The sequence below is a fragment of the Peromyscus leucopus genome, chromosome 1 (assembly GCF_004664715.2).
Source record: "Peromyscus leucopus breed LL Stock chromosome 1, UCI_PerLeu_2.1, whole genome shotgun sequence".
NCBI classification, from domain to species: Eukaryota; Metazoa; Chordata; class Mammalia; order Rodentia; family Cricetidae; genus Peromyscus; species Peromyscus leucopus.
In genome coordinates this window covers 81,581,566-81,608,856 of record NC_051063.1, presented here as the reverse complement: position 1 = coordinate 81,608,856, position 27,291 = coordinate 81,581,566, and the positions used below count along the sequence as shown (strand labels likewise).

Sequence of the window (27,291 nt, the reverse complement as noted above, 5' to 3'; positions counted from 1 at the left end):
ACAGAGGAAAGATACCTTAGCTTGAGATGGAGCAAAGGGACAGGCCATTTTCTTAGGCTAGAAATGAGTCAGGTGATTAAGGAGCAGAAAAGTACCCAAAGCACAGAAAACTCAAACCAGGAATTTGTAGTCTGTACATCTTAAAATGTGGAAGCTGGGGGACAGGGGTAGGAATATCCAGAGATGGCCCAGAGGCAGTTAGTGGTAGGTAAATTCTCTTCTTGAGGCTTTGAGTGTTGGGGAAATTATTGAAAATATTTTAGTAAGAGTGACAGAAAGTTTGTATTTTACCTTAGGAAAGTGTTGAATTGGATCGGAAGGGATTGACTGGCTTAAGGGACTGTTGATGTAATCCATAGAGTTTGCTTAGTGGCTATGAAGATAGAACATCCTAGCTTGACTTTAGGTTCCATATTGAGTGGTCAAGTACATTTGGGATAGTTGACCTGCTTAGAGAGTACAGAAAAAGGAGAAGTGTTAAATAAATCAGTTCTAGGTGTGCTAACTTTGGGCACCATCAGCAGGTGTTATGAGGAGGGGTGGAGTACACAGCCTTTTGGAGGGCTGTGTGAAGAGAAATGGTAGGTGACACTAGTCACCTGTCAGTCAAGTCTGGTTGCTCTCAGTGGAAGCTGTAAAGAATACATAGTATGTGCATCGTATGAGTTTGGATAGGGCTCTAGTGTAGAGTCTGGTGTTGGCTGACGACTTGGCCCTCCAACAGAGGCTTTTTGATATAGTATGATCTCTGCAGTTTGGTCCCTCGTTGTTTGATATTTATTAAAGAGTTGTGTCCTCTCTAAGATTGGGAAAAGCTTACTATAATCTTGGACCATGGTGTCATTTGCCCATAAAAGAACTCCTGAGATAAACTAGAGGTTGGTGAGGAGGCTGCTTGATGTGCTTAATGTAGAATCTTGTTTGGCTAGTGTCTGAGTATTGTTTCCTTAGGCATTGTTGGTCCTAAGTAGTTGAAGGTTTAGCTGGTAAGTTACAGTGCAGTTTGTCTGAGAAAGAGCCTAAAGTAATATTTACACATATGTGTTTGGAATTTGTCCTGTTCGCTGAGGAAATTCTGCAAAAGGAAGACGTTAGTAGAATAATTTCTCTAAACATTTTGTAGTGTAATTTTTAAGTCATAGCATATAGAAACATTGAATCAATTGTGAAAGTTCATTTTTTAGCTTCCCTCACAATCAACTTTCTAAATCACCAAGTCAGTAAAGCATAAATTTACATGTAGCACTTGAATGGGGTTTATCCTCTTACTTGGCATCTCATCAGATCCGCAGTGACAGCTTCTTACTCTTCTCCCACTTCTCCCTGCCTCAGCTAGTGCTCCCACCCTCACACATTCCTCCTGTCTCTTTAGAACCACCCACCAGAGGCTGAGAGATAAGAATGGCTTGCTTTTACCAGGTCTTCCACATGAGGAGGTTTGCTGTATATCCTACCTATCCACTAAACATCGAAAGGAAAGGTTAAAGCCCTCAGTTATTGTTACGTTTCATTGTCTAGACTGCTACTGTAAATACAGCTTCTCTAAGTTGCAGAAAACCAGCTTATAACTGAATTTGAATGCAACCTGTTGGCAAAATAAGGACAGCTGGTATTTCCATACACTGCTACCAAATAGCTCCTTAAAAAAAGGAAACTCCCAGATTGCCCCATATGAAAGACTGTGAGTCACAAACTGTTAAGACAAGCTTTGTAGAGCTTTCTTTTTGTTTCCTGTAGGATCCAGCAAGTAAATCCTAGTAGGTGGTAGGAGATAAACATGAGTCAGGTGGGCAGGACCATTTACATGAATGTTTGAACATCAGCTCATCATAATCTGCCTGCTCTGTGTATGAACTATGCACTTTTTCTTCTAAAGAAGACTTCAGCTGTTACCTCTTCTAATCTGTGTTCAGTATAAGGTGACTTCAGTAGCTAATCTTGGTTTCATCATGGCAACAGAAACAGAAGTAAAATTGAAACCTTGTTTTCCCATTAGGTGTTCAAAATTATCACAATGTTCTGCTTTCCGTGCAGTGTTATCTTTATTTTCACCATATACAGGTGAACTTTTAAATTGAAATATAATATATTTAAAAAATTTTATAATAGGACATAAAGTGTAGGTTCTCATGCTACAAATACAGAAAACATTTAGATTTAACTCCCTAACAGCCCCTGGGCGCCTTTGAAATATAAGTTTATATCATGAGCTATTTTCAGCTTCAAATAAAGAACCAAGTAACACACTTTCTTTGTTTGAGTGCTGGATATTAAACACAGAGCTTTTTTTTGTTTTGTTTTGTTTTTTTTTTGAGACAGAGTTTCTCTGTGTAGCTTTGGAGCTTGTCCTGGAACTCACTCTGTAGACCAGGCTGACCTTGAAGTCACAGAGATTCACCTGCCAATCCCAAGTGCTGGGATTGAAGGCATGCGCCACCACTGCCCAGCCTAAACACAGAGCTTTGAGGATGCTAAGCAAGCTCTCTACACTCAACCAGATTCCTATGCCCCTCCCCCTTGATAGCTTATTAGAAACCTCAAAATTCACTGTAGTATTTTAACTATAACAATTTTTCTTATTTTGTTATTTAAGTATATATTTAAATATTTAGTCTTTATCTAAAGAAATTCTATATAAAAATTGGGTACTTTTTAAAAAGGATATTTCCCACCCTAGTAAATGAACATGGAGCTCAGTGACTTGAATTCATTTTTAACATTTTTTTCTGTTCTAAAACTCTGGCTATATATGTACAATACTTTTTATATAATGAAGAATCTTCTGGTTTTAGACCTAGAAAATAATTGAGTATAGGCATAGTTCCAGCCATGAAGATGGGCCAGGGCAACAGCAGCAGTGCAGAGTTAGCACGAATTTCTCCCCAGGCTCATTTTTAGAAGAAAATTTCAAAAGGGATCTTCAGGGAACTGCAGTGAAGAAAAGGGCGGTTGAGAAATAGGTTAATTATAGAGGGGTAGTTTAGAATATCCTTCACTTAAACATGTAATTGTAGTTCCTAGAAAGCATGTAATAGTGAAGGGGTGGAGAAAACAATAATACAAGCTGGAATTTCCTGATAGAAAGAATATTTCAACGTTCATGCTATTTTAGTTGCTGTTACTGTTTGAATTGAAGGGACTTTTATAGGTTTTATAGATGTGAATTACTAAAGCCTAAAGGAGATTTAGGTTGTAGAAACATCTGACTTGTTTTCCTCCCTTTGGGAAATGATGCTCAGAGTCTCATCAGTACATTTCTCTGTAACCTTGGTGACCAGATTGAGGAGGCACTCATTGAGAGCAGTGAGATGCTCTCTTTGTACAACTCTTTCCTTTCATACATCTTACTCTTCCTCAGTTCTAAGATTGTTATTCAACAGACCAGGTACCATTTGCTAACTCATAAGAAAGACTGTTGAGTAGTAAGTAGTTAGCTCATTTTTTAAAAGTTAAGTTGAGTGGGTGTGACTCATTCCTTAGGAGGCAGAGGCAGATGAAGCCAGCCTGGTCTACAGAGCTAGTTCCAGGAAAGCCAGGGCTACACAGAAAAACACCATCTTGAAAAATCAAAAACCAAAAAAATGTGAGTTGAACTAGATTAATTCTTAGTTACCTTTTTTTTAAAACATCCTTACTGCAGTTTCCCTTTCCTCCTCTCTTCCCACTCCCTCCCCCACCCCACCCCATCTACCCCATCTATCTCATGGATATCTTAGTTACTTTTCTATGTGAAGAGGCGCCATGATCAAGGCGACTCAAAGAAGAGTTTGTTGGGGCTCACAGTTCCAGGGGATAAGAGTCCATGACCATCATGGTGGGGAGTATGGGCAGCATGCAGGCAGGCCTGGCATTGGGGCAGTAGCTGAGAGCTTACATTTTGATCCACAAGCAAGAGGCAGAGAGCACCACTGTTAGATTATAATATTGGGAAGGTGTTGTAGATGATCAGAAAGGAGAAAGACAAAGAACTGGGGATGAGTGTCAGCACATTTCCAAATGTGAGCGTTAGAACTGAGCTAAAGCTCAGGTAGGCGGCACTGCTGACAGTATAGGAACATATATACCTACTGACTGCTCCCCACTGTCCTGTGCCTTCACTTGAGCCAACTTGGGGTCCTGAGCCTCATGACGGTGCTGAGAGAAATGCATTTGCCCCCATTTTGCAGATGAAGTAGAAAGTTAGCTCATTTAGAAAAGTTACCCAATTTGGTCAAGTCACACATTGTCAGCAGTAAAGCCAGGGTTCAGAACCCGAGCTCCTATAGCTTGCTTAGACACTTGGAGAGTTAGGACAGGTACTGCAGAGCTGCTGGGAATGAAGCACCCATTGTCCTGTCTACTCCTAGCTGATATCTCCATTTGTAGTAGAATCACAACTAAAGATTGTTTAAAAGTAAAAAAATGTTGATTATTTCAAACACCAACTATTTGCTTCCATGTTTGATTTGCTAGAACCCTGTAATAGTGTTGTAGAGTAACTATATCTATAATGACATATATTTTCTTCATACCCCAATCGGTCATGTTTTATTGCTTAATCTTCAAAATAGCTCTGAAATATGAACAGGTAACTTCCCCCATTTGAAGGACTAGGGAAGTGAGACTCAGAGAGTTGTAAAGGCAAGAAGATCATTTAAAAGTAAAAGAAACAATTTTTAGTCCCAGCACTTGGGAGGCAGACACAGAAGCATTTCTATTAGTTCTATGCCAGCCAGGGCTACTTTGTGAGACCCTATTTAAAAAACAACGCAAGAAAACATTGAGGACAATTCTAATGTATTTATGTAATTTAATAGAGCCCAAATATTGCTGTTTTAACACACAGTCCATACAAAATATTGTTACTGAAGTAGTTTTTATTATTTAAAAAATGCTCACTAGTAGAAATCTGGTATATATTTTGCAGATTTCCATTTAAACTGGCCTCATTTCAGTGGCCAATAATCATATGTATGACTAATAACTATGGGTTGGGGCAATAGAGACAATTACTATTAAAATACTGGGCTCACTTGGAAAGTCTCATTATAATAATTTGATGATCACACTGGGTTCTTGGACTAGCCTCCAGAAACCTGCTTTAAAGAAGCAAAATTCTTCATTTCCTTCTCATCAGTTGTAAGGGCCTCTTGATTTCTATTGCCTTTGTTCCTTCACCCTGTTAGGTCAGTTTCCCAGGGTCAGATACCTTGGATGACCCTCTCAGAGCCATTCTCTGTAGGTGACAGAATACTGGTGAGGTTGTCCATTGTTCTAGAACAGCTGTTCTTAACCTGTGGGTTGGTTAAGACCATCAGAAAACACAGATATTTACATTACGATTTATAACAGAAGCAAAATTACAGCAACAGATCTAATGTTATGGTTGGGAGTCACCACAACATGAGGAACTGTATGAAAGGGTTGCAGTGTTAGGAAAGTTGAGAACCATTATTCTAGAACAACATAAACTGCTTTCCCACACAAGCACAGTCTTTTAAAGCCTGGAAAAGTATCACTGCATGCCTTTGGTTTTAATAATGTTATAATTTCTGTGTCTTGCAATTTATCTTTTTTTGAAAAAAAATATAGAGTTTTTGTTTTTTAAAGAAAGGCTTTGGGCTCACAAAGTAATTCTTATGCTGATTCTTTGGCTTCTTAAGATTACTTAACATATACAACATGGTACTTCTCACACTTCATGGAATTCTTACTGAGTTCTCTGTAAGGATTATTTTTTTTCTATAATCTAATTTTCAAAATTACTTCATCCTGAAATAAATAACTAGTGTCAAGCTATTTGACAGGCCTTTTAGCATTCCCTTCCATCACTGTTTTCCTTTTCATTTTGATCCATAAAATAGAAGATGGGCCTCCATTATTTTGTATATCTCTAGAGCTCTAAAACTGGACAAGGCACCATAGTGAAAGATGAACATTTGGTGTGGCTTCAAAAGTAGAGTAACTGTTGTAGTTTTTAGTATATATATATATATATATGTATATATATATATATATATAATGGTAAAATTAAAAATGGAATTTTTGGTAGCTTAGTAATTTTATTCGGCTAAGCAAAATGAATTATGCCTTGAGGCAGTTGAGAAAAACTTGTCTTAATTTCAAAAGAATTCTTTGTTATTCAGTTACTAATAGCCTTTTTAATCAGCCTGAGTGTTCTTGACTCTTACTTTCAGGTCTCCGTAATTTACTTGGGGACCTCTCCTGCAGATTTTGCAGTTCTTGTCCAGGCCCTTGCAGTGTGAGCTGGCTGCCTAAGTCAGCCCCACTGCCCTCCTGCCTTCTCAGTGCAGGTGTCAGAGAGCAGCTAGTAAACATGGGCCCAGGCCATCAGTCATATCATGTGATGTTAACGTATCAGAAGCTTAAAAATGCTTTCCCACTTAACAAATACTGAAAAGTTGACTATATTAGCTATGTTAATATATAATAAACTTTATATATTATATAGCTATATGATTTATATGAATATACATTATATTATATAGATATTATATAGTATAATATATTATAAATAATTAATAATATATTAACTTGATCTCCAGAAGTTAAATTTATTACAAATTTGGTCAGTGTGATTATTTGTAATGTTTGCAGAAAGTATAATTCATCTTTGATTATTTGAAGCCTTTCAGACATGGAAAATTTGTGATAAACCTGTTTATACAAAGGTGATAATTATAAAATAATTTTAAACATAACATGAGAAAACTGCAGTTCACATTTGAAAAATTATAAGCCACCATAAAATGTCTTCTATGCTTTATGTCTAATGAACCATTGCAGAAATTTTATATCAAGAACAATGGGGCACATCTGTGGGAAAAGAATGCTTTGCATGTCTTTTCCTGTACAGTTCATCTAAACGATAATTTCTTTAATAAAAATGTATATCTTATATAATAGTAATATATGAGCATTTTATCATAACAATTCATTTCTTTCAGTTTCATATTTACATTGTTTTTTGTTTGTTTGTTTTCATTTTAGGCCACTGAACAAAAAATCAAAGGTACGTTATTTAAAGCTATTTCTTCTTTTTTCATTAAAAGAAAATTGTTTATGTGCGTTTTTTATTCACTTTGGGATGGGAGAGAGAAATTTATGGAGAAAATTGGGGTGGGACAGACTACTGCAGTGAGGTCACCATGGTGTCCTTTGGGGCTTTTTTTTTTTTTTTGGCATCACCACATGGAGAAGATACTGCCCTAAAGCTGCTTTCTGAGTAGACCCCATTTTCTAATGCTGTTTGATGAGCATCTCCGGCACATGTCTTTTCTAAAGTCTTTCATTCTAAAGTCTTTTTTTTTTTTTTTTTTTTTTTTAAGATTTATTTATTTATTATGTACACAGTGTTCTGTCTGCATATATGCCTGCAGGCCAGAAGAGGGCACCAGATCTCATTACAGATGAGCCACCATGTGGGTCCTGGGAATTGAACCCAGGTCCTCTGGAATAGCAGCCAGTGCTCTTAACCTCTGAGCCATCTCTCCAGCCCCATTCTAAAGTCTTATGTGCAGAGGTGGAGCTGGGGTGGGGTGGGGTGAAATTTCCACCTACTTTGCTCCTTGTTCTCTATCCTTTATAAAGGTGACACCTGTTCCTGTATTGCCATTTAAGTAACATATTGCTAGCTCTGTGGTCATTGAGCCAGGTTACCTAGTGCACCCTGGACTGAAGACTTAGAGCTTAATCCCTCCCCAATCCTGAGCCAGGAGTCCTTCAGCTTCCCAGTCCTTGAATACGTAGTAGTGACAGTTGCACAGCTCAGAGGCTCTAGTATACCAAATTGGGGTTTTAGCTGTGTCAGAAGTATACTCTCTGCATCTCATTAGTCTGCACTCAATACAACCTATGGATGTGGTATTGACACTAGTTAAGGTGGCATCTATTAGATGCTCTTGTATAAGAGTAAATAACAGATCAAGCCTGTATTTTACTGAAGAAAGTGTTTACATGAACCTAAGAAAAAACTGAGAGACAGGAATTTGAGGGTATAGGTAGATTTATTTACAGTCTTGACCAAAGCTGGAGAGAAATTCTCAGTGTCTCTCCACTTTGACAATACCAGTGTTGATTTATGGAAAAGATTCAACAGAAACCAAGAAATATGCATATGTAGATTCAGCTGTGAGTTCAGGTTTCACACCTCCTGGAAAAGGAGAATGTCTTTCATCTGTTCGGCTTCAGGGCTCCCATGAGTGGCCTGTCCTCACCCCACCTGGTAGTTAGTTTCTGGAGACCTTTTTTTTTTTTTTTTTTTTTTTGGTTTTTGAGACAGGGTTTCTCTATGTAGCTTTGCACCTTTCCTGGAACTCACTCTGTAGCCCAGGCTGGCCTGAACTCACAGAGATCCGCTCGGTGTTTCTGGAGAACTTCTAATCTCTGACGGGGGAGCTAAGTCAGACAGGACTTTAACCTCAGGGACCCATGGGAAGTGCTGATGACAGCTTGCTATCACAGTTCCAGTGCTGGGAAGAACACAGGAGAATACCTGCAGCTCAGTAGCCAGCCAGCCAAGCAACTTGTGAACTCCAGGCCAATGAGAGACTATGTCTTGAAGGAGGTGATGGCACACAGGCTGCATGCATAAAAAAGAAATGTTAATCCTTAGAGCCCCTATTACATAGTGGGCATTGGAAGAACTGTTAAACAGAACATAATACAATGTAGCTTGAGTGATTAAGTTTTTTAAGTTGTCGTTAAGCAAGGGGAAGTGCTATTTCATCTAACAGAAATGAAGGAAAGTCTTGAAATTAGGAGTCTTTATGGATTCAATGGCCAAAGAATGAAATGCAGAAAGGATGAGCTAGTTCAGATCACGAAGAAAAACAGTGTGATATTATGAGCAGTGGTAGTAGTCCTTAAACACAGAGTCTTGAGTGGAAAGAGTTGAGGCTAAAGAAATAGGTGACAGTCAGGCCAAAGTGAGCTTTATGAATTTATGTAAATGTTATGCATTCACATATGAACATATCAAGGAGCTTGGACTTTTATAGGCAGCTAGGAGTCATTAATAAAGAGCTTAAGCAAAAGAGTGGCATGGTTTATTTATTTTGTGTTGAGACAGGGTTGTTTCTGTATCCCAGGCTAGACTGGAACTAGGAGCTCTGAGTGGTAGACATGCACCACCTTGTCCAGCTCTTTTCGTATTTTAAAGCTGTTAGTCTCTGTACATGGAAAACAGGCTGAAACAGGAGTGGAAATTTAAGACAGAGGAGGTGGGTAGACAGAACAGGTAATAAGGATGGAACATTTGTCTCTGCATAGAGGTGTTAAGGGGATTGGCAATTTACAGGCCTGGAGACTTCGTGATCACGGAGAAGCAAGACCAGAGAGGGAAGAGAAAGAATACAGGGTAGAGAGATGAGAGGCCACATATAATAGACAAGACTAGTAGCTGCTGAGCTGCTCTGTGGTGGCACACACCTTTAATCCCAGAGACAGAGGCAGGAGGATCTCTGAGATCAAGGCCAGTCTGGTCTAAATAGTGAGTTTGAGGCCAGCCAGAGCTACATTGTGAGATCCTATGGTCAGAAGATGAGCTGAAAAGGAGATGATGACTGAGTCAGAGTTCTGAGAAAGTCACCATTAATCTTCCTAAAACTACACTTGCCCTCACCCCCTGCCTGTATCGGAATATAAAGTTGTCCCTAGTTGGCTTTTGTTTTCTCTTTTCATAGCCAAACTCCTCTGCTCCTTCCAGGGTTCTTTTAGTCTGACCTCTTATGCTCTAGCCAATCCATTTGTCCCTACCCATTTTTTTTTTTTTTTTTTTTTTTTAAGAGCCTTTGTCTTTTTCGTGTTATTTCCTGTTTACTTTTTGGTCCAGGTTCTTAAGCAAGGCTGCCTTCATTGTGCCCTTTAGCCTTGCTTCCAGTGGGTTGCTCCAGCTGTTTTTGGTCTCTACCTTTCTCATTTTTCAGAATTTTCTTATACCTGTAATTTTGGACACTTGATTATATCCTGTTTTAGATTGTTGATTGATCCGTAGATATTTATTTCTTCAGTGTGATCTTTGAGTACCTACTGTTTAATATCTTTTCCAAACGTAAATCATCCTTTTACTTTCTTGCTTAAACTACCTTCTGGTTCTTAGATCTTCCACAAGTCTAAGAATGTTAAACTGACTATAAGAAAGTCACTTAGGATGCTGTGTGTTGTTTTCTATTATTTCACTTCATAACGTCACAGTTATTTTATTCATAAACAGTTATTTTATTTTTATGCTGTATATATGTCTGTGATGTTTGTAGCTTGAACTTTATAGTAGGTAGAAATTATGAATTAAAACATTGGATAGTCAGATTTGGACTATGTTGAATTGTTCTGATACACAATGTGAAGAAGCACTATTGTTCGAATAAACTGACACATTCGTCACCCTATATGGTTTATCTTGTTTTAATTTGTTCTGATTTTTGATAGCAAGATAACTTAAATCCACCTTTATTCTGTTTGAGGGCAAGGGCCTTGACCCAGTGAGCTGTCTTTCCAGCCCCCAACTTTGCACCCTTTAATCCATTCAGGCTCATCTCTGTCCTGAGAGATAACTACTCAGTTCTGAGGTATTTGGGGTTTCCTTGTTTTGACAGCATTGAGGATTGTGCCAGGGGCCTTACAAATGGCAAGCAAGCACTTTAGCATCTGGCTAGAGCTAAAATCTATTATTATTTTAATTCCACATTTAAGTGAGAGTATGTAGTATTTTGGCTTATTTCACTTAGCATAGTCTTCAGGTTACCTCTGTCATTCTGAATGTCAAGAAACCCTTTTTTGATGCTGAAGAACATTCCCTGGTGTGTGTGTGTGTGTGTGTGTGTGTGTGTGTGTGTGTGTGTGTGTCTCCATCCGTTTGTGTGCTCATACACAGGTGCGTGCTACAGTTTATCTACTGACATATTCATGTTTTGCCACATCTTTGCTATTGTAATAAGTCTGCAATGGGCCTGGAGTCAGGGTGCTGCCTTTATCTCTTTGGGGTACATACTTGAAGCGGTATGGCTGTGTCATATGATGCAATTACAGTTTTCATTTCTGAAATCCCATTAGTTCTTATTTTTCAATGATCAAATCTCATGCTGAGCAAAGTTTAGGAATTTAAGTGGCTTCACAGAGCTTTAGAGTAGACAACTGAGACATCAGAAAGCTGTGGCTTCAAGCATGTAATATGGTGTAGATGATTGAGGCTGTTGGGTCTACGGAAGAAGTTGTTCACAGCTAATGTCATACCCCAGAGAATCGGTACCCATGCTCTGAGGTGCATAGCCATAGCTCATTCTGTCCCTCAGGTGGGAGATTAATTCCTAGGAGAATTAGGGTGGTAGTGAGATTATACTCTGGCTTATTATTCAGTGGACCAATCTGGTTCTTCTACTTTGTGAGATGATTTGGAGGCCAATATCTGGTGATATTTGAAACGGAACAGAGATGGTTGCCGATTAAGAACTTCTTAATGGCAGATTCTTTTCTTCCTGTGAGAGATGCTTTAAGCTGTGTAACAAATAATGTTTGTAACTCTGTACTAACAAGATGGGACAAAAATAGCTGCCTACTGTCATGGAAAATAGTTCAGAAAACAATTTTGTTTGGTTATTAGAATCACCATTTTCCCTTTCCTCTTTAAGGAGGGAAGGTGATTTACCCATGTAAACTTGGATTAATGTACATGGTAAGTTCACAGAAAATGCCGAGAACCTCATTTTGTTTTAGAAATGGACAGCCACTAGTAAATGGTTTAAATTGATGAAAATGAAAGTGTGTTTCGGTTGTGTGTGGTGATTCTGAAAAGGACCAAGGAAACAGGAGATAGGAGAAAGCAGTTTATCTGGGAGCTATAACCAATAACTAGGTTCAGAATTAAGGAAAAGAGCCCATAGTTTTCGGGAGTATGTGGGAGTATCCCAGAGTTGTGTCCCCTGAACTGAGAGTCTGAGATTCTACTAAAGCAAAAATTAGGGCTTCCGTTTCAAAATAAACAATCTAGGGACTTTCTCTTTTAAGCTTTTGGAATTAAGATGAGTTAGTAGGAGTAGCTGTATCATTAACACCCACTAACAGGTCCTCCAGAAAGACAGCACATACCAAAGCATTTCACCTGTATTAATGTACACTTACAGTATTCTGATAAATGTAGCATCAGTTCTCAGAATGCATTCTGAACGAGAGCCTTTGTTCTGCTGTATCCTAAGGGAAGTGTTGCTGGGATGGCGAGAGGCTGAGAGCTTTGAGTCACTGCTGAAGACACTAAGTGGGAATGATTGTCACCTTTGCAGTCTTTACTTCTGTGGTTCTAGACAGGTTCTTTAACTTCTACACTCAAAGGGGGGGGGGGAGATAATCCAGCCCATGTCTGTGTTGTAGAATGAAAAGGTAGTGGATTGGAAGCTGTGGGGCCTGGAGGCAGAGTGTTGGAGAGATATTGTACACTCAATTATGTGGGTAGAAAATTTGAGTCTTTAGGGAGCAGCACTTTGAGCTAAAACCTACAACTATGGCTCATCCCTGTCAGAAGTAAATACAGATCTTGGTTTGTTTTCCTTTGTTTTTCCATTAACGTCTTATAACTGAAATGAAATCATTTTTAATATTTTAATAATAATCCATTATTAGCCATTCTCCTATTGTTAGAGAGTTCGAGTTACTCTGAATTTTAAATTAAGATGAAAGTTAATATACACTAAAAAAGGACGATTGTTTGGGGATCACACTGATTTAGTCTTTTATCTCTGCTTCCTATTTACTAGACACTTTTGCATGAGCAGCTTTCTTCTGTGTCTCTGTCACTATCTGTAAAATAGGAATACTATCTCAACAGTATGGAATCCTGATGAAAAAATTATAGACACACATTGTCTGGCATCCAGGTGAAATAGAGGAAATTTAAGTTTCCACCACTGTGGTTTTACAATATCCTAACCATCTTTCAGCTTTTTGAAATGATGTGCTAGGAGTTTCTGCAGCAGCTCCAGGGCCTCCCCACCTAGGTAGTAATTTGCTTTTTCCTTCCATTAAAGCAGAGCCCAATCCAGTCAAGGTGAATCATAACTCTACAGGAGCGTGTACACACACACACACACACACACACACACACACACACACACGAGTAAATCTTTAAGATTGGTAGGTTAAAATTGGGATTTTCACCGGGCGGTGGTGGTGCACACCTTTAATCCCAGCGCTTGGGAGGCAGAGCCATGTGGATCTCTGTGAGTTCAAGGCCAGCCTGGGCTACTAAGTGAGTTCCAAGAAAGGTGCAAAGCTACACAGAGAAACCCTGTCTCGAAAAACAAACAAAAAAAAATGGGATTTTCTTGCTTTTTTTTAAAAAAAATTTTGTTTTATGTGCATTGGTATTTTGCCTGCATGTATATCTGTGTGAGGGTGTCAGATCTTTGAGTTACAGAAAGTTATGAGCTGTCATGTGTGTGCTGGGAATTGAACCCAGGTCCTCTGGAAGTACAGTCATATTTACTGTACTAATTTTTAATGATTTGCCTGTCTTTGCTTACCTTGAAATTTTGTTAGCAATTCACATGAGCTAACTGTACATACTTAATAGTTATTGTCAGATTAGTGCTTGTTGTATTTCTCATGTTATATAGATTTCTAGTCTGAGATGTGGGGTTGTGGCCATGAGGGGAAAACTCTAAGCTAAGTGGTTATATTGAATGTTTTCTTAAATTAGACCTCATTAAACTAAAGCAGTTCATTCATCTTTTCCTTATGTTAGGGAAGTGGGGTAAAGGACAGAGGAGGAGAAAGAACAGATCCTTTTCATTTGAAATATGTGTGTATTTTAAAACCAGAATAATTTTATTTGGTTAAATTACAATTTTTAAACCTTATGTGACTTATTTTTATGTTTAGATAACCCACCATTGGTCCCTATCTAGTAAATTGAATTTGTAAGATAAATTAAAACTAAGTGAACTCAATTTACTATTTTTTATTTGCTGTTTAACTTTGAACTGATAGTTTATAGTGTCTTGCTGTTTGATATTTTTCTTTAAGGACTTTTCTTTTTGTTTTTATTCCTTTAGTTTTTGAGACAGGGTTTCTCTATGTAGCACTGGTTTTTCTGGAACTTGCTCTGTAGACCAGGCTGGCCTCAAACTCAGAGATCTACCTGTTTTCCTCTCTAGTGCTAGAATTAAAGGCCTGCGCCAACACCGCCAGAGGTCCCTATGGACCCTCAACAGAAATATTAAGATTTGCTCATGCTTGCATAAAATATACTATTTTAAATATTTTTGAACAGTCATTCAAGTCATACCACTTAGTAAGAATTAGCAGGAGTTAGTGGATTAATGAGCAACTATTCCCTAGACTCATTCCTAGCACCTTAAAACTCTACTTACCAGTAAAAATTTTGGCATTTTATCTTAAGGCTTTCCAGTTTAAAGACAGGCTGTATCTTTTGCATTTCGCATTTCAGCCCTGACTGATTACTGCAGAACACAGACTTTTTATGCTGATGGGGAGGTATCTGCAGGACAGCGGTGTTTGCGCCAGTCCAGTGTTTTTCTCTTTTTTATTCTTATTGTTCAACTAGTTGGCTTCTTTCCCTGCTATCTCAGAAATGCCAGGAGATAGAAGTTAAGATACCATGGTACTTCTGAGGCACTAAGCTGATCAAATGCTTTTCCTCTGTATCCTACTGAAAGCTACGAAGTGGAAAGGCAACACAAGTTGGAAACCCATTTTACTGAAATGTTCTGATAAGTGTTGACATTCTCATTGGGTATGTGTCTTTGAAAGTCTGTGCAGAGATAGTGGCTCTCGTGAGGTTGGGGAGATGAGAGGAAGAGCAGCTTCTCCTTGTGAAGAATATATTGCTAGCATAGTTGACTCTGAGGGTTTAGGAGTTTAAGGTGATGATACTATTTTGTATTGGAAGACCCCATGTAGTATTGTTCCACAGCTAAGTTTCAGATGTGCTGTTTTAACTTTTTTTAAAAATCTATAATGATACTATTTTGTGATTCTTTTTCCCCCTGAAACAGAGTTTCCCATAGCCTAGGATGGCCTTAAATTATGTAGTTGAGAAGAGCTTGAACTTTTGATTCTCTTGACTCTACTTCTTCAGTGTTAGGATTACAGATGTAGCTACCTACCTACATCCAGTTTATACTGTGCTGGGAATCAAACTAGACAATCACTCTGCCAAGTGAGCCACGTCCCCAGCCCCTATTCTGTATAAAACTTTTGAAGAATACTTACAAATGGTACATGAGGAAAAAAATCATTTGGGGGCTGGAGAGATGGCTCAGCGGTTAAGAGCACTAGCTGTTCTTGCTAGAGGACCTGAGTTCAATTCCCAGCAACCACACGATGGCTCCCAATCATCTGTAATGAGATCTGGCGCCCTCTTCTGGCATACAGGCAGAACACTGTATACATAACAAATAAATCTTAAAAAAAGAAAAAAATTATTTGAACAATTGTATTTTAAGATTTTTAAAGTTTCCAATAATTTTATACATGTATACAATAAAATAATCATGTCAACTCACCCTCATTTCCCTCTACTGTAACTCCTTTCATGTCCATCCCCAACATACATCCTAACTGTGTCTTTTTTGTTTTGTTTTGTTTTGTTTGTTTGTTTGTTTGATAACTCATTCAGTCCACTTAATACTGCTCGGGTACAAAGGTCACATCCTCCAAGAAGAATAATTCTTCCTCTCCCAGCAGCTATCCATGCCAGTAGCTCCTGTTAGGGGTGGAGCCTGGAGCTCCATCATCTAGTTCCTTGTATGCTGGAAGGCTTGATTTTTTTTTTTTTTTTTTTTTTTTTTTTTTTTAAATGAAGGTCTTGTTCAGGTAGTCACAGTTGCTATGAGTTCATGATTGTAACAGCCGTGCCCTGTCAAGAGGACAGCATTTCACAGCACCCTATCCTCTGGTTCCTAAATTCTCTCCATCTCCTCTTCTGTAATGTTTGCTGAGCCTTGATGATGTTGGCATTGATACAGATGTCTCATGTTGGGCTTAGCACTCAGTCTTTTGGTTTTTCGAGACAGGGTTTCTCTGTGTAGCTTTGCGCCTTTTCCTGGAACTCACTTGGTAGCGCAGGCTGGCCTCGAACTCACAGAGATCCGCCTGCCTCTGCCTCCCGAGTGCTGGGATTAAAGGCGTGCGCCACCACCGCCCGGCTCGTCTCTGATTCTTAAACCTACTTTTTGTCATTTTATAACTCTTTAAGACTTCTTTTTCTCTATATATGTTGAATCTTAATTTTATATTTTTAGTTCAAGTTGTTGATATTCAATTACATTGCATGCATGGATTTTCTATAATGATGGCATTCAAAATTGTATTGACTATAGGAACCCTCAGAGGTGCCTAAAAATTATTTCTTGAGATCTGTAAAATCAAAATTCTTTATAAGATAAAAACTTTTTTGCTCTTTTCACTCATTTTCTCTCATGACTATATAGTAGAGTTACCCAGAGACTACGTAAGGTAGACTATCACAACAGATTTGCAGAAGCATATGTGAAAATCCTCCTTATATTAGCCAAACATCCTTAGAAAGATGAACAAAATATTTAAGAAAAAAAAAGAAAAGCCAACACTTCACATTGATTTTGTTTGAAAAAGTAGTTATTTTTTCACCAAAAGTTTATTAATGTTTAGATGTAATACTTATAGATGTAGCCAATATAAACACAACTTTTTGAAGTTCTCAATTTTTAATGGTATAAAGGAGTGATTGTGTGTGGATTTTTTTTGTTGTTGTTGTAGTAAATTTTATGTGTATGAGTGTTTAGCCTGCATGTATATCTGTGTACCACATTCATACAGTGCTGGAGGAGACCGGAAAATGGTTTCGGATCCTTTAGAACTAGAGTTACTGACGTTGTGAGCCACTGTGTGGGAAATGAACCTAGGTCTTCTGCAAGCCATTGATCTTAATGGCTGAGTCACACCTTTGTAGCCCCCCCCCCCATTCTTGTGCCACATGCACTAGTATGAATGAGTATGTGTGGGGCCTTCATCTGTTTAACTTTGAAGTCATCTTGGCCTGATGTGGGCCTAGTTGGAAGGTCTTTTTGCTGTTCTGTAGGACCTTCAAACTACATTTTGTAGGTCAGGGACTGGAAAACTACAGTTTCTCACCCAAATACACTTAACTACCTAATTCTGCATGGGAAATTTTATTGGAGGTTGTTGCTTGGCCTGTTATCTATGGCTGCCTTTATGTTGCAGTGGCAGAGTTGAAGAGTGGTGACAGGTTGTATGGTTCACAAAACCTAAAACGTGTGTTTACTGTCTTCCCCTTTACAAATGAAGTGTTGCCACTGCAGGTATGGGCTATCTGGCTGTGACCATTAATGTCCTGACTTATGGTAGTGTTATATTGGTGTTCTGTCTTATACTGTGCTCTGGAACCATAAAAAGGTAGAGAGCTACACGTTTCTTAAAATGGTATAAGGCATAAAAAAAATGCAATAGTATAGATAAATGACCCAGTCCTAATGGGTGTGTTTATAAGTTTCTATTTCTTCTACACTAATTAGCTCACCTATTTACATTTCCCATTTCTTTGTCAGTATTAAACATTCCCTTCTCTAGATTTTCAACTAGCTATAGGGTTGAGTATTTGTTTTTTAATTTTATTTTTAAACTTAATGTTATTTTTGAAATAGGGTCTTGCTTATCGCCAAGGATGAGCTTGAATTTCTGAACCTCCTGCTGAGAATCAAGCCCAGGGTAGCTCTATGCATGCCAAGCAAGTGCTCTGCCAGTTGAACCAAATTCCCTCCCCCTGAGAGTAATTTTTAGAAAAGTATTTCTCTTGTTTTTCATTTCAAATGTGTTAGCTCTGGAGTATGTTGTTTGTTTTGTTTTAATATGATCAAGCCTGTCAGTTCACTTTATAATCATTGGTTTCTGGGCCTAGGAAGATGGCTCAGTAGATGAAGGTGCTTGCTGCTAAGCCCAGCAACCTGAGTTTGATCCCTGAAACCCACATGATGGAAGGAGAGAACTGATTGCCACAAGTTGTCCTCTGACTGCTGTGACAAATCAGCAACCTCACACATACAAATAAATGTAACTTTTAAATTCTTTTAAATTGGTTTTTGTTAGTATTTTTATTGATTTATTCTTTCTGTCACCTTTAGTTTATTTGCCCTTTCTGAGTTCTATATTTTATATCTTGATTATTGGAAATAATTAGGGTATGAATTTGTCTTTGGGCATTGACTTAGCTGAATCTCAATATGTTCTATTTAGTGCTTTATTATTTTCCTAATCTTGGCGATTTTGTTATTTAAGGCAGTTTTATTTACTAGTTTGTCATTTATAATGACATTGTTTTATGACACAGAAAATTTGTTCGTTATTTATACTGTTTGTAATTTATCAATACTTCCTTTAGTGCATGTATTAAGTTTTAATGACTATTTCATGGGTGTTACCTTAAAGCTATTACCACTGTCAACTTTTTTGTTGTTGTTGTTGTTTTGAGACAGCGTTTCTCTGTGTAGCTTTGCACCTTTCCTGGAACTCACCTCGAACTCACAGAGATTCGCCTGCCTCTCTGCCTCTGCCCGAGTGCTGGGATTAAAGGAATGCACCACCACCAGCCCGGCTGTCAACTTTTTTTTTCTTTTTTTAAAAATAATTTATTAAGAGTTACTTTATCGGCCGGGTGGTGGTGGTGCACGCCTTTAATCCCAGCACTCAGGAGGTAGAGGCAGGTGGATCTTTGTGAGTTCGAGGCCAGCCTGGGCTACCAAGTGAGTTCCAGGAAAGGCACAAAGCTACACAGAGAAACCCTGTCTTGGAAAAAAAAAAAAAAAAAGTTACTTTATGTATATGGTGCTATATCTGCATATACACTTGCATGCCAGAAGAGGGCATCAGATCCCATAATAGGTGGCTATGAGCCACCATGTGGTTGCTGGGAATTGAACCTGGGTCCTCTACAGGAGCTGCCAGTGTTCATAACCACTAAGCCATCTCTTCAGCCCCTGGTGTTTTTGTTTTGTTTTTACATTTGGGGTATGTTTTGATACTGTGAGGTTTGATTTCTGAAAAATTTTATCTTTGCATAATTTTTATTTTTTTATTAACATGAAATATCTTTCATCCATTATGTCTTTGTCCCTGTTTTTTTTTTTTAATTTCATGTGATACTACTACTGCTTTATTTACAATTTCTTAGGATTTCTTGGCAGTATATATTTTTATACCCTTTTTCCTTCCGTTTTTCTCCATTGGTTTGTTTTAGGAGTAGTTTTCACAGCAGTATTTAAAGTATACTTTAAATCTTATTTCAACAAATGTAAGAGGCTTTACCTTTAAACGAGTGAATTTTAACTTTCATACATATGGTGATTACATATTTTTGGGACTTGTTCTTCCTATCTTATACATTTTATGTTAATCACAATTTTGAGATTTTTTTTATTCCATTTTTGTGTCTTTTGAGTAGATGAAATTTTCAGTTTTCTTTTTTCCCTTCTGTCTAATGGTTTGGGTGCTTACTGACATAATTAAGTATTTAAGTACATGTGTACAACAGCCAGAATTATCCAGTTTTGATTATCTGTAAACCCAGATAGTCTGTACCCCTTCAAATGTATTTAGTAGCTTTAATTTTTTTTTTTGAGTTTTAAATTTTTTAAATTTAATGTGTATGGCATATCTGTACACCATGTGCATGTCTAATGCCTACGGAGGCCAGAAGAGGGCATCCTGTTTTCTGGGTGTTAGAGACAGTTGTGAACTGTCGTGTGTGCTGGGAATTGAACCTGGTCCTCTGGAAGAGCAGTCAGTGCTCCTAACCACTGAGCCATCTCCCCAGCCTGATGTCTTTACTTGTTTTTAGTGATGTTTTGAAGTATAAAAAGTAGAATATACCCTCTCAGGCCTTTTTTTTCAGCCAGTCTTTCTTATTGATCCAAATTATGGCATTTATTTGAATGAGGTAGTGTATATAGTACAAATACTGCTCTGAATGCCTGGTCACATTTTACTTTGAGTTCTCACACATGTCTTTAGTGGTTACTAAGAATATTTGTAAGTTAAATTACTCTCTGCTTCCTTGTTGCTTTTTACATAAATCACACCTTGGTTAGGTTATTGTCACAGTGTATTTATGTATTATTGTGAGTGTGCACCTGTGTAAGAGGTATGTGGGGCACACAGGCCACCGAACACATCTGGAGGTCAGAGGACTTTTCTTCCACCTTCATGTGGATTCTGAGGGTGGAACTCAGGTTGCCCTCAAACGCTTTCACCAGCTGAGCCACCTCACTGGCCCTCCCAGGGTTTTGCTTTTCAATAATATTCTGAGTATTAGTAAACTCTGTATTCTTGGAGCAGAAGCTGACTTGACAGTCACAGTTGGTTGTCAGATAGCATGCGGAGTGCAGCACTAAGTCATAAAAACCAAATGACAGGATCTGTTTAATGTTGCCTGTAATTTCTAGTTAAATTTACTGTATCTTCCTTTTCTTCTGGAGGCACTTTAGAACACTCTCATACTTTGGACTCCTAATTTTTTATTTGTGTTTATGTGCATGTGCGGAGGTCAGATGGCATCTTGTGGGGGTCCGTCTTTTTTCCCACCATGGGAGTTCTACTTGTTGAGCGTAGGTTGTCACACTTAGTATCAAGCTTTTTTACTTGCTGGGCCAGCTTGACAGCCATAAATGTGCTTTAAATCACTAACCTTTCCTTATTACTGTGGGATACACAAAAGAATATACATCATTATTACCTATTGGGATCATTATGTTAGGAGAGAAAAATTAATACATAAATTAGACCAAGAAAATACTTTGCCCAAATTATTTAAAGGCTTGTCAGTAAGCATCAAAAATGAAAAGGATGGGCCTGGAGAGATGGCTCAGTAGTTAAGAGCATGTGAAGGTGCTCATACAAACGTGCAGGCAAACACCAAACATACACAACAAAATACTCTTTGTAAAGGGTGAAAACCATGGGGCCAGTGAGACGGTTTGTGGCCAGACCTGACAACACATGTTTGGTCTCCATGATACACACACACACACACACACACACATCCACACACACACATACACACACACACACACACACAGTCTTAGTCAGGGTTTCTAGTGCTGTGATGAAACACTATGATCAAAAGCAACTTGGGGAGGAAAGGGTTTATTTCACTCAGTTTCATATCCTTGAAAGCAGTGGGGGCCTGGAGGCAGGAGCTGATGCAGAAGCCATGGAGGAGTGCTGCTTACTGGCTTGCTCCTCAAGGCTTGCTCAGCATGCTTTCTTATAGCACCCAGGACCACCAGCCCAGGGATGGCACCACCCACCGTGAGCTAGGCCCTCCCCCATTGATCACTAATTAAGAAAATGCCCCAAAGGCTTGCCTATGGCCTGATCTTATTGAAGAGGCATTTATGTCAATGAGGCCCCCTCTGCTTTGATGAATAGCTTGTGCCAAGTTGATACACACTAAATAAATATAATTATTAATAAAAAGGATGAAAGCATTACAAACAATAGAGTATTTGTTAGTTTTTCACTGTAATTTCTCTTAGTCTGCTTGAGTACTGTAAAAAATAAAATCACCTTGGAAAAAAAGGGAGGCCATGGTTATGTATTAGAAAGTAATAGTGTGAGAGATAATCAGTTAAACTCAGGAAGTCTGTACAGAAGGAAGATTAGTTTCGATTGTTGAGTGGAAGGCAGCTCTGGAGCTGATAGTGCAGGAGGAAGCTTGGTTGAATACTCTAACAGCACAGTGACCAGTCACCAGCTTCAGTCACAGCATCATTATAGCAGAAGCACCTGATAATAGCTCTTTTGTGTAGACCACAACAATAGCATCTGTTTATTGAGTGGTTACAGTTTGCTGGGTGATTGACTAAGGCCACCTCTGCCTCTTAGAAGAGAAACAAACGAGATTTCTCAGTCAGACTAAGGATGACTGCTGCCCTAGAGTGCTTAAGCCTTTACCAGAATTTCTTCAAGTGTCCTCACCAGTATCAGAGTTTTCTTTTGTTCTGTAGTGGGGTTGAACTATTGTAGGTATATAGAATGGTGTGCCAGCTGTCTTAGTTAAGGTTTCCATTGCTGTGAAGAGACCATGACCATGACCACAGCAACTCTTATAAAGGAAAACGTTTCATTTTGGTGGCCCACTTACAGTTTCAGAGGTTTAGTCCATTGTCATCATGTTGGGACACAACAGCGTGCAGGCAGACATGTGCTGAAGAGGTAACTGAGTGTTCTGCATCTTGACCAGAAGACACCAAGAAGTGGTCTGTCTTACTAGGCATGGCTTTAGCATATATGAAACCTCAAAGCCCTCCTTCACAGTGACACATTCCCTCTAACATACTTCCATATATACTCCCAACAAGGCCACACCTCTTAAGAGTGCCACTCCCTTTGGGGGCCATTGTCTTTCAAACCACCATTCCAGCCATTACAAAACAGCCAGTACTTAAACCAGCATATGTCCTGTGCTTTGTAATGACTAAAGCCTTTGATACTAGGATGTCTTACAGAGGAGGCAGCAGGTTCATTGGGGCTGGAGTTAAAGTCCAGACACAGTGCCCATTGGTCTATTTTTGCAGTTTCAAGGCATTTCCATTGGTTCATTTACAGATATTCCTGCTGATGGGAGTCACCTATCAGTTTCCAGTCACTCATGTACTAGACAAGTATTTTCTTAGATTTGTCTAAGGTACTGTCCAGATGATTCCTCACAGGAAATCACCTGCATTGGGTCCATCCTGTCACCTGCATTGCTTCCTATTCTGAGCTTGTCCTTTACTTAAATATATTCACCAGTGGAAAATTGTTAACTTAACCCTTTTATGCAGAAATGAAGGCTTTTCCACCTGTATCTTGTAAGTACTTAAGTAGAGACCAAGCCCAACATGGTTGTATTCCCTTATAACCCCATCACTTAGGAGGATGGCACCAGAGGATTGCAAGTTTCAGGCCAGCCTGAGTTATATAATGAATTTTTGGAGCACCCAGGTTATACAGTGAACTCAGGTCTCAAATGATAAAGTAGAAACCAAGCAGAGGTACTGGAGAGATGGCTCAGTGGCTAAGAGGCTGACTGCTCATCTGGAGGACCTGGGTTAGATTCTCTGCACCCAGGTGGTGGCTCACAACTGTTTGTAACTACAGTCCTCAGGGACCTGAAGCCTATGGCCTCTACTGGCTCTGTACACATGTTGTGCACAGATACATATGCAGGCAGAACACCAATAAATACTGATTTTTTTAAAAAAAATTAAGAATATAAAAACAGAGTAGAGCAAGAACAGTTAGTAGAGAATTGAAGATTCCTTTAGGACAGTGGTCCTCAACCTTCCTAATGCTGCGACCCTTTCACTACTGTTAAGGTCATAATGTAAATATCTAATGTGACGCACAGGTTGAGAACCACTGTTTTAGGACATCAGTCAATTTGACCCACTTGTTCTTTTGGTCCATAGTTAAATAACATGTGTTTACTCTTTGGCCAGAGTGTAATATGATAAAGAGACAATGAGCGCCGGGCTATGGTAGCACACACCTTTAATCCCAGTAGTCAGGAGGCAGAGGAAGGCGGATCTCTGTGAGTTCTAGGCAGCTGGTCTACAGAGTGACCAGGAAAGGCTCCAAAACAGGTTTTGAGAAACCCTGTCTCAAAAAACCAAAAGTGAAAGAGAAGAAGCATGAGTGTCATCCTGGTCAAGAATGTCCACCTTTGTAGACATTTGAGTAGCTTGTCAGGAGAAGTAAAGTTCGACTCCAGGCAGTACCCTCTCTTTAGAAACTTGAGCCTCTGAGTGAGGATGTTCTGACACTTAAAGCTTCTGTTGAGGTCGTTTTCATAGTGCCTTTGAGTTTGAAGGTAAGTTATACCTCACTGGCTAATCTTTTTCACCTCTGTTCTTTTGTTGGAATTAGTGCCAGAACAGATAAAGCCCAGTGTAAGCCAGCCTCAGCCTGCCAACTCTGATAACGGCACTTCCACAGCAACCAGCACTAATAATAATGCCAAGCGAGCTACAGCCAGCAATCAGCAGCCGCCGCCGCAGCAGCAACAGCAGCAGCAAGAGCAGCAGCAGCAGCAGCAGCAGCAGCAGCAGCAGCCACAGGCCTTGCCTCGGTATCCTCGTGAAGTACCTCCACGATTTCGCCACCAGGAACACAAACAGCTTCTAAAGAGGGGTCAGCATTTTCCTGTCATAGCAGCAAACCTGGGATCTGCTGTTAAGGTGTTAAACAGCCAATCAGAAAGCAGTGCTGTAACAAATCAGCAGCCACAAAATAACGGAGAGGTGCAGAACAGCAAAAACCAGTCAGGTGAGAAAAGCCATTTCTTACAGGACTCATTGGCAGTGTAGTAACATTTGTAACCTATAGTTTTCCAGTGGTATGTTTTGTGTGGCAAGAGCTCTAGAGCTGGATTCTAAGAATCCTGAATAGGGAGCTAAAGGGGAGAATCCTTTACTGTCAGTTACATACTTATCTTACTTAGAAGTGAATGTTGTACTTGCTTTCATCTTCTGTCGGGTCCCATATTTAATAAGAAGTTTGTGGTTAAAACCAAGCCCTCCCCCTCCTTGTGTTCTGCATTATGTACATTTCCTATTTCAGCACTCTCCACAGGGTAGCTATTGTCTGTATCCCTGACCATCCCTGGTAACTACTCACTTGCTGCCTAGATGCTCTTTTATGTATATGTACCAAACACTACTCTGTGTGTTAAGATATATTGCGTTACTTCACAGCTAGCAAATCAAGTTCTGTCTGACTCCAGAGCTGTGCTCAGAACCACCATGGTGCTCTCTGACAATACATTGGATGTGACAGGAAAGGAGAAGGAAGACATTTCTAATCCAGGTCTCTAGAGCAGCACATTATTAGAAGGATACATATTGTCATCCTGACTAAGACTTATTTCATGTGCCCCCAAACCACTTATTACCTGTGTCAGATTGGTCAAGAATAATTCATGAGATCTTCTCATGGGTTGTTTTATTTTGAGACAGAGTCTCACCTTGGAACTCTAGCTGGCCTTGGACTCTGAGAAATTCACTGCCTCTGCCTCCCAAGTGCTAAGAATAAAGGTGTATAACTCCATACCTGTCAGGGACTTTATTTCTTAATCTATAGTATAGACACTAGTACCCAACCTTATAAGGGTGCTTTAAAGTCTAAATTGTATATGAGATATTAAAGCAGTCAACGCAGTGCCTCATATTTAAGTGCTGAATAAATCGTCTTATCCCTATGTTTTAGGGTTTCTGTTACTGCAATGAAACACCATGACCAAAAAGCAAGCTTGGGAGTGAAGAGTTTCTTTGGCTTACACTTCCATATCACTGTTCATCATTGAAGGAAGTCAGAACAGGAACTCAAACAGGGCAGGAACCTGGAGGCAGGAGCTGATGCAGAGGCCATGAAGGAGTGCTGCTTACTGACTTGCTCTCCATGGTTTACTCAGCCTGCTTTCTTATAGAACCCAGGACCACTAACTAGCCCAGGGATGGCACCACCCACAATAGGCTGGGCCCTCCCGCATCAATCATTAATTAAGAAAATGCCTAGCCACCGTGGTGGTACACACCTTTAATCCCAGAACTTGGGAGACAGATCTGAGTTCAAGGCCAGCCTGGTCTACAAAGCAAGTTCTAGGCCAACCAGAGCTGCTACATAGAGAAGTCCTGTCTCAAAAACAGGAAGAAAAAAAAAAGGAAGAAAGAAAGAAATTGCTTTACAGCTGGATCTTATGGAGGCATTTTCTCAGTTGTTCCTTCCTTTCAGATAATTCTAGCTTATTTCAAGTTGAAATAAGACTAGCTAGCCACCCTAATATTTATAGAAAGACTTACACTTTCAAAAACAGTTTAACATTGTATATAGGTCAGGTTGTAGGTAATTAAGTTGAATTTCATTTGGGAAGCCAGGTTAGAAGAAAAGGTGTTGGTCATTGGCATAAGCAATCTGTTACTAAAGTCTTAGAGTATTCCTTATCCAACAAATGCCTGAGTATCTATTATGAGCCAGGTAAGGTGGTGTACGATAAATAGACAGTAAAGTGACATAGTGTATTTAGAAAAGTTTAAGTCTGCCTCTCCCATTTGGGAAAAGAAAGAACAAAGCTATTTTTAAAATGGAGGCAGCAGAAATGTAAGAGCTGTGTATCTCAGAAATGAGTGGGGAACTGGGAAGACGCCTTACTCAGTAAAGTGCGTACTGTGCAAGCATGAGACCAAGTTCGGACTTGCAGCATCCCTGTTAATAAAGCCACATTTCTCATCCTAGCACAGGAAGGCAGAGCAGGGGAGGGTCCTTGGGACTTGCTGGCAAGCCAGTCTAGCCAAATTGGCCAAGTCCAGGTTTTTTGACAAACCTTATCTGAAAAAATAAGATTGGAGATACCCAGCATCAGCCTCTGTGTTCCACATGCACATATACCCACACATGCCCCATCATGTACACATGCACAAATGAGTATGGGTCAAGATAGTCAAGTTTTGTAGGTGCTCATTCTGATGAGAAGTTATCATGTGTGAGCATAGGAAAGAGCCTCGAAAGAAAGTGATGAAGAAGAGCCCCCCTGCCTGTTTTTCAAAGAGATTGGCAAGCAGGGCACTACATTTATTTGGAGGCATTAAATCCTGAAGCCGTTAGGAAATACAGACTGTGAAACTGAAACACTCCGAAGAACAAGATTGACACTTTGGTCTTTAAAGATTTATTTAAAAATTTTTTTTAAATACATGTGTACGTGTGCTCCTGCATGAGTATATATGTACCGTGTGTGTGCAGGAGCCCACAGAGGCCAGAAGAAGGTATTATATCTCCTGAAACTGGAGATCCAGGTAGCTGTGAGCCCCATATAGGTGCTAGGAACTGAGCCAGGATCCCCTGCAAAAGCAATAAGTTCTCTTGACCTCTGTGCCAGCTTTCTAGCCCTGATACTTTTCGTCTTTAAAAAATAATTGTGAATCTCCTCTTGCAAGTGTATTTCATATACTTACATTAATGTTTCTCTGTGTGTTCTGTTTAAGTGGTAGCTGAAACTTTAGCTATAAAACAGACCATGGGAAGTCAGTGAGCCAGAAAAGGCTCCTTATAAGAATCAGATCCTGCAGAGCTGATGACAGTGGGTGTGACGATCGTAGGACTGCTCTTGACAGGGTGTGTGTCATTACTGTACACTAGTGAGGGTGCTTATTCTCATTTCACACATCAGGTAGTACCATACTTGTTTTACACATTAGGAAGCAGCAAACACATCAGTGATGACAGTGTATTGGACAGAATAAGTAGCAT

At 39.3% G+C, this 27,291-nt stretch overlaps 1 protein-coding gene across 5 annotated transcripts in view; it reads left to right on the top strand.

The window, feature by feature from the left end:
• Window positions 1-27,291, top strand: part of Tnrc6a (trinucleotide repeat containing adaptor 6A) — a 175,906-nt gene that overhangs the window by 109,687 nt on the left and 38,928 nt on the right. For all 5 annotated transcript variants that reach the window (XR_003734367.2, XM_028867876.2, XM_028867877.2 and 2 more), the window contains exons 4-5: window positions 6,991-7,012; window positions 23,914-24,312. Coding sequence is in view for 4 of the 5 variants with exons in the window: in XM_028867876.2 (XP_028723709.1) it covers window positions 6,991-7,012; window positions 23,914-24,312 (421 nt within the window). In the remaining variant the exon portion in view is untranslated. The remainder of the gene's footprint in view (window positions 1-6,990; window positions 7,013-23,913; window positions 24,313-27,291) is intronic.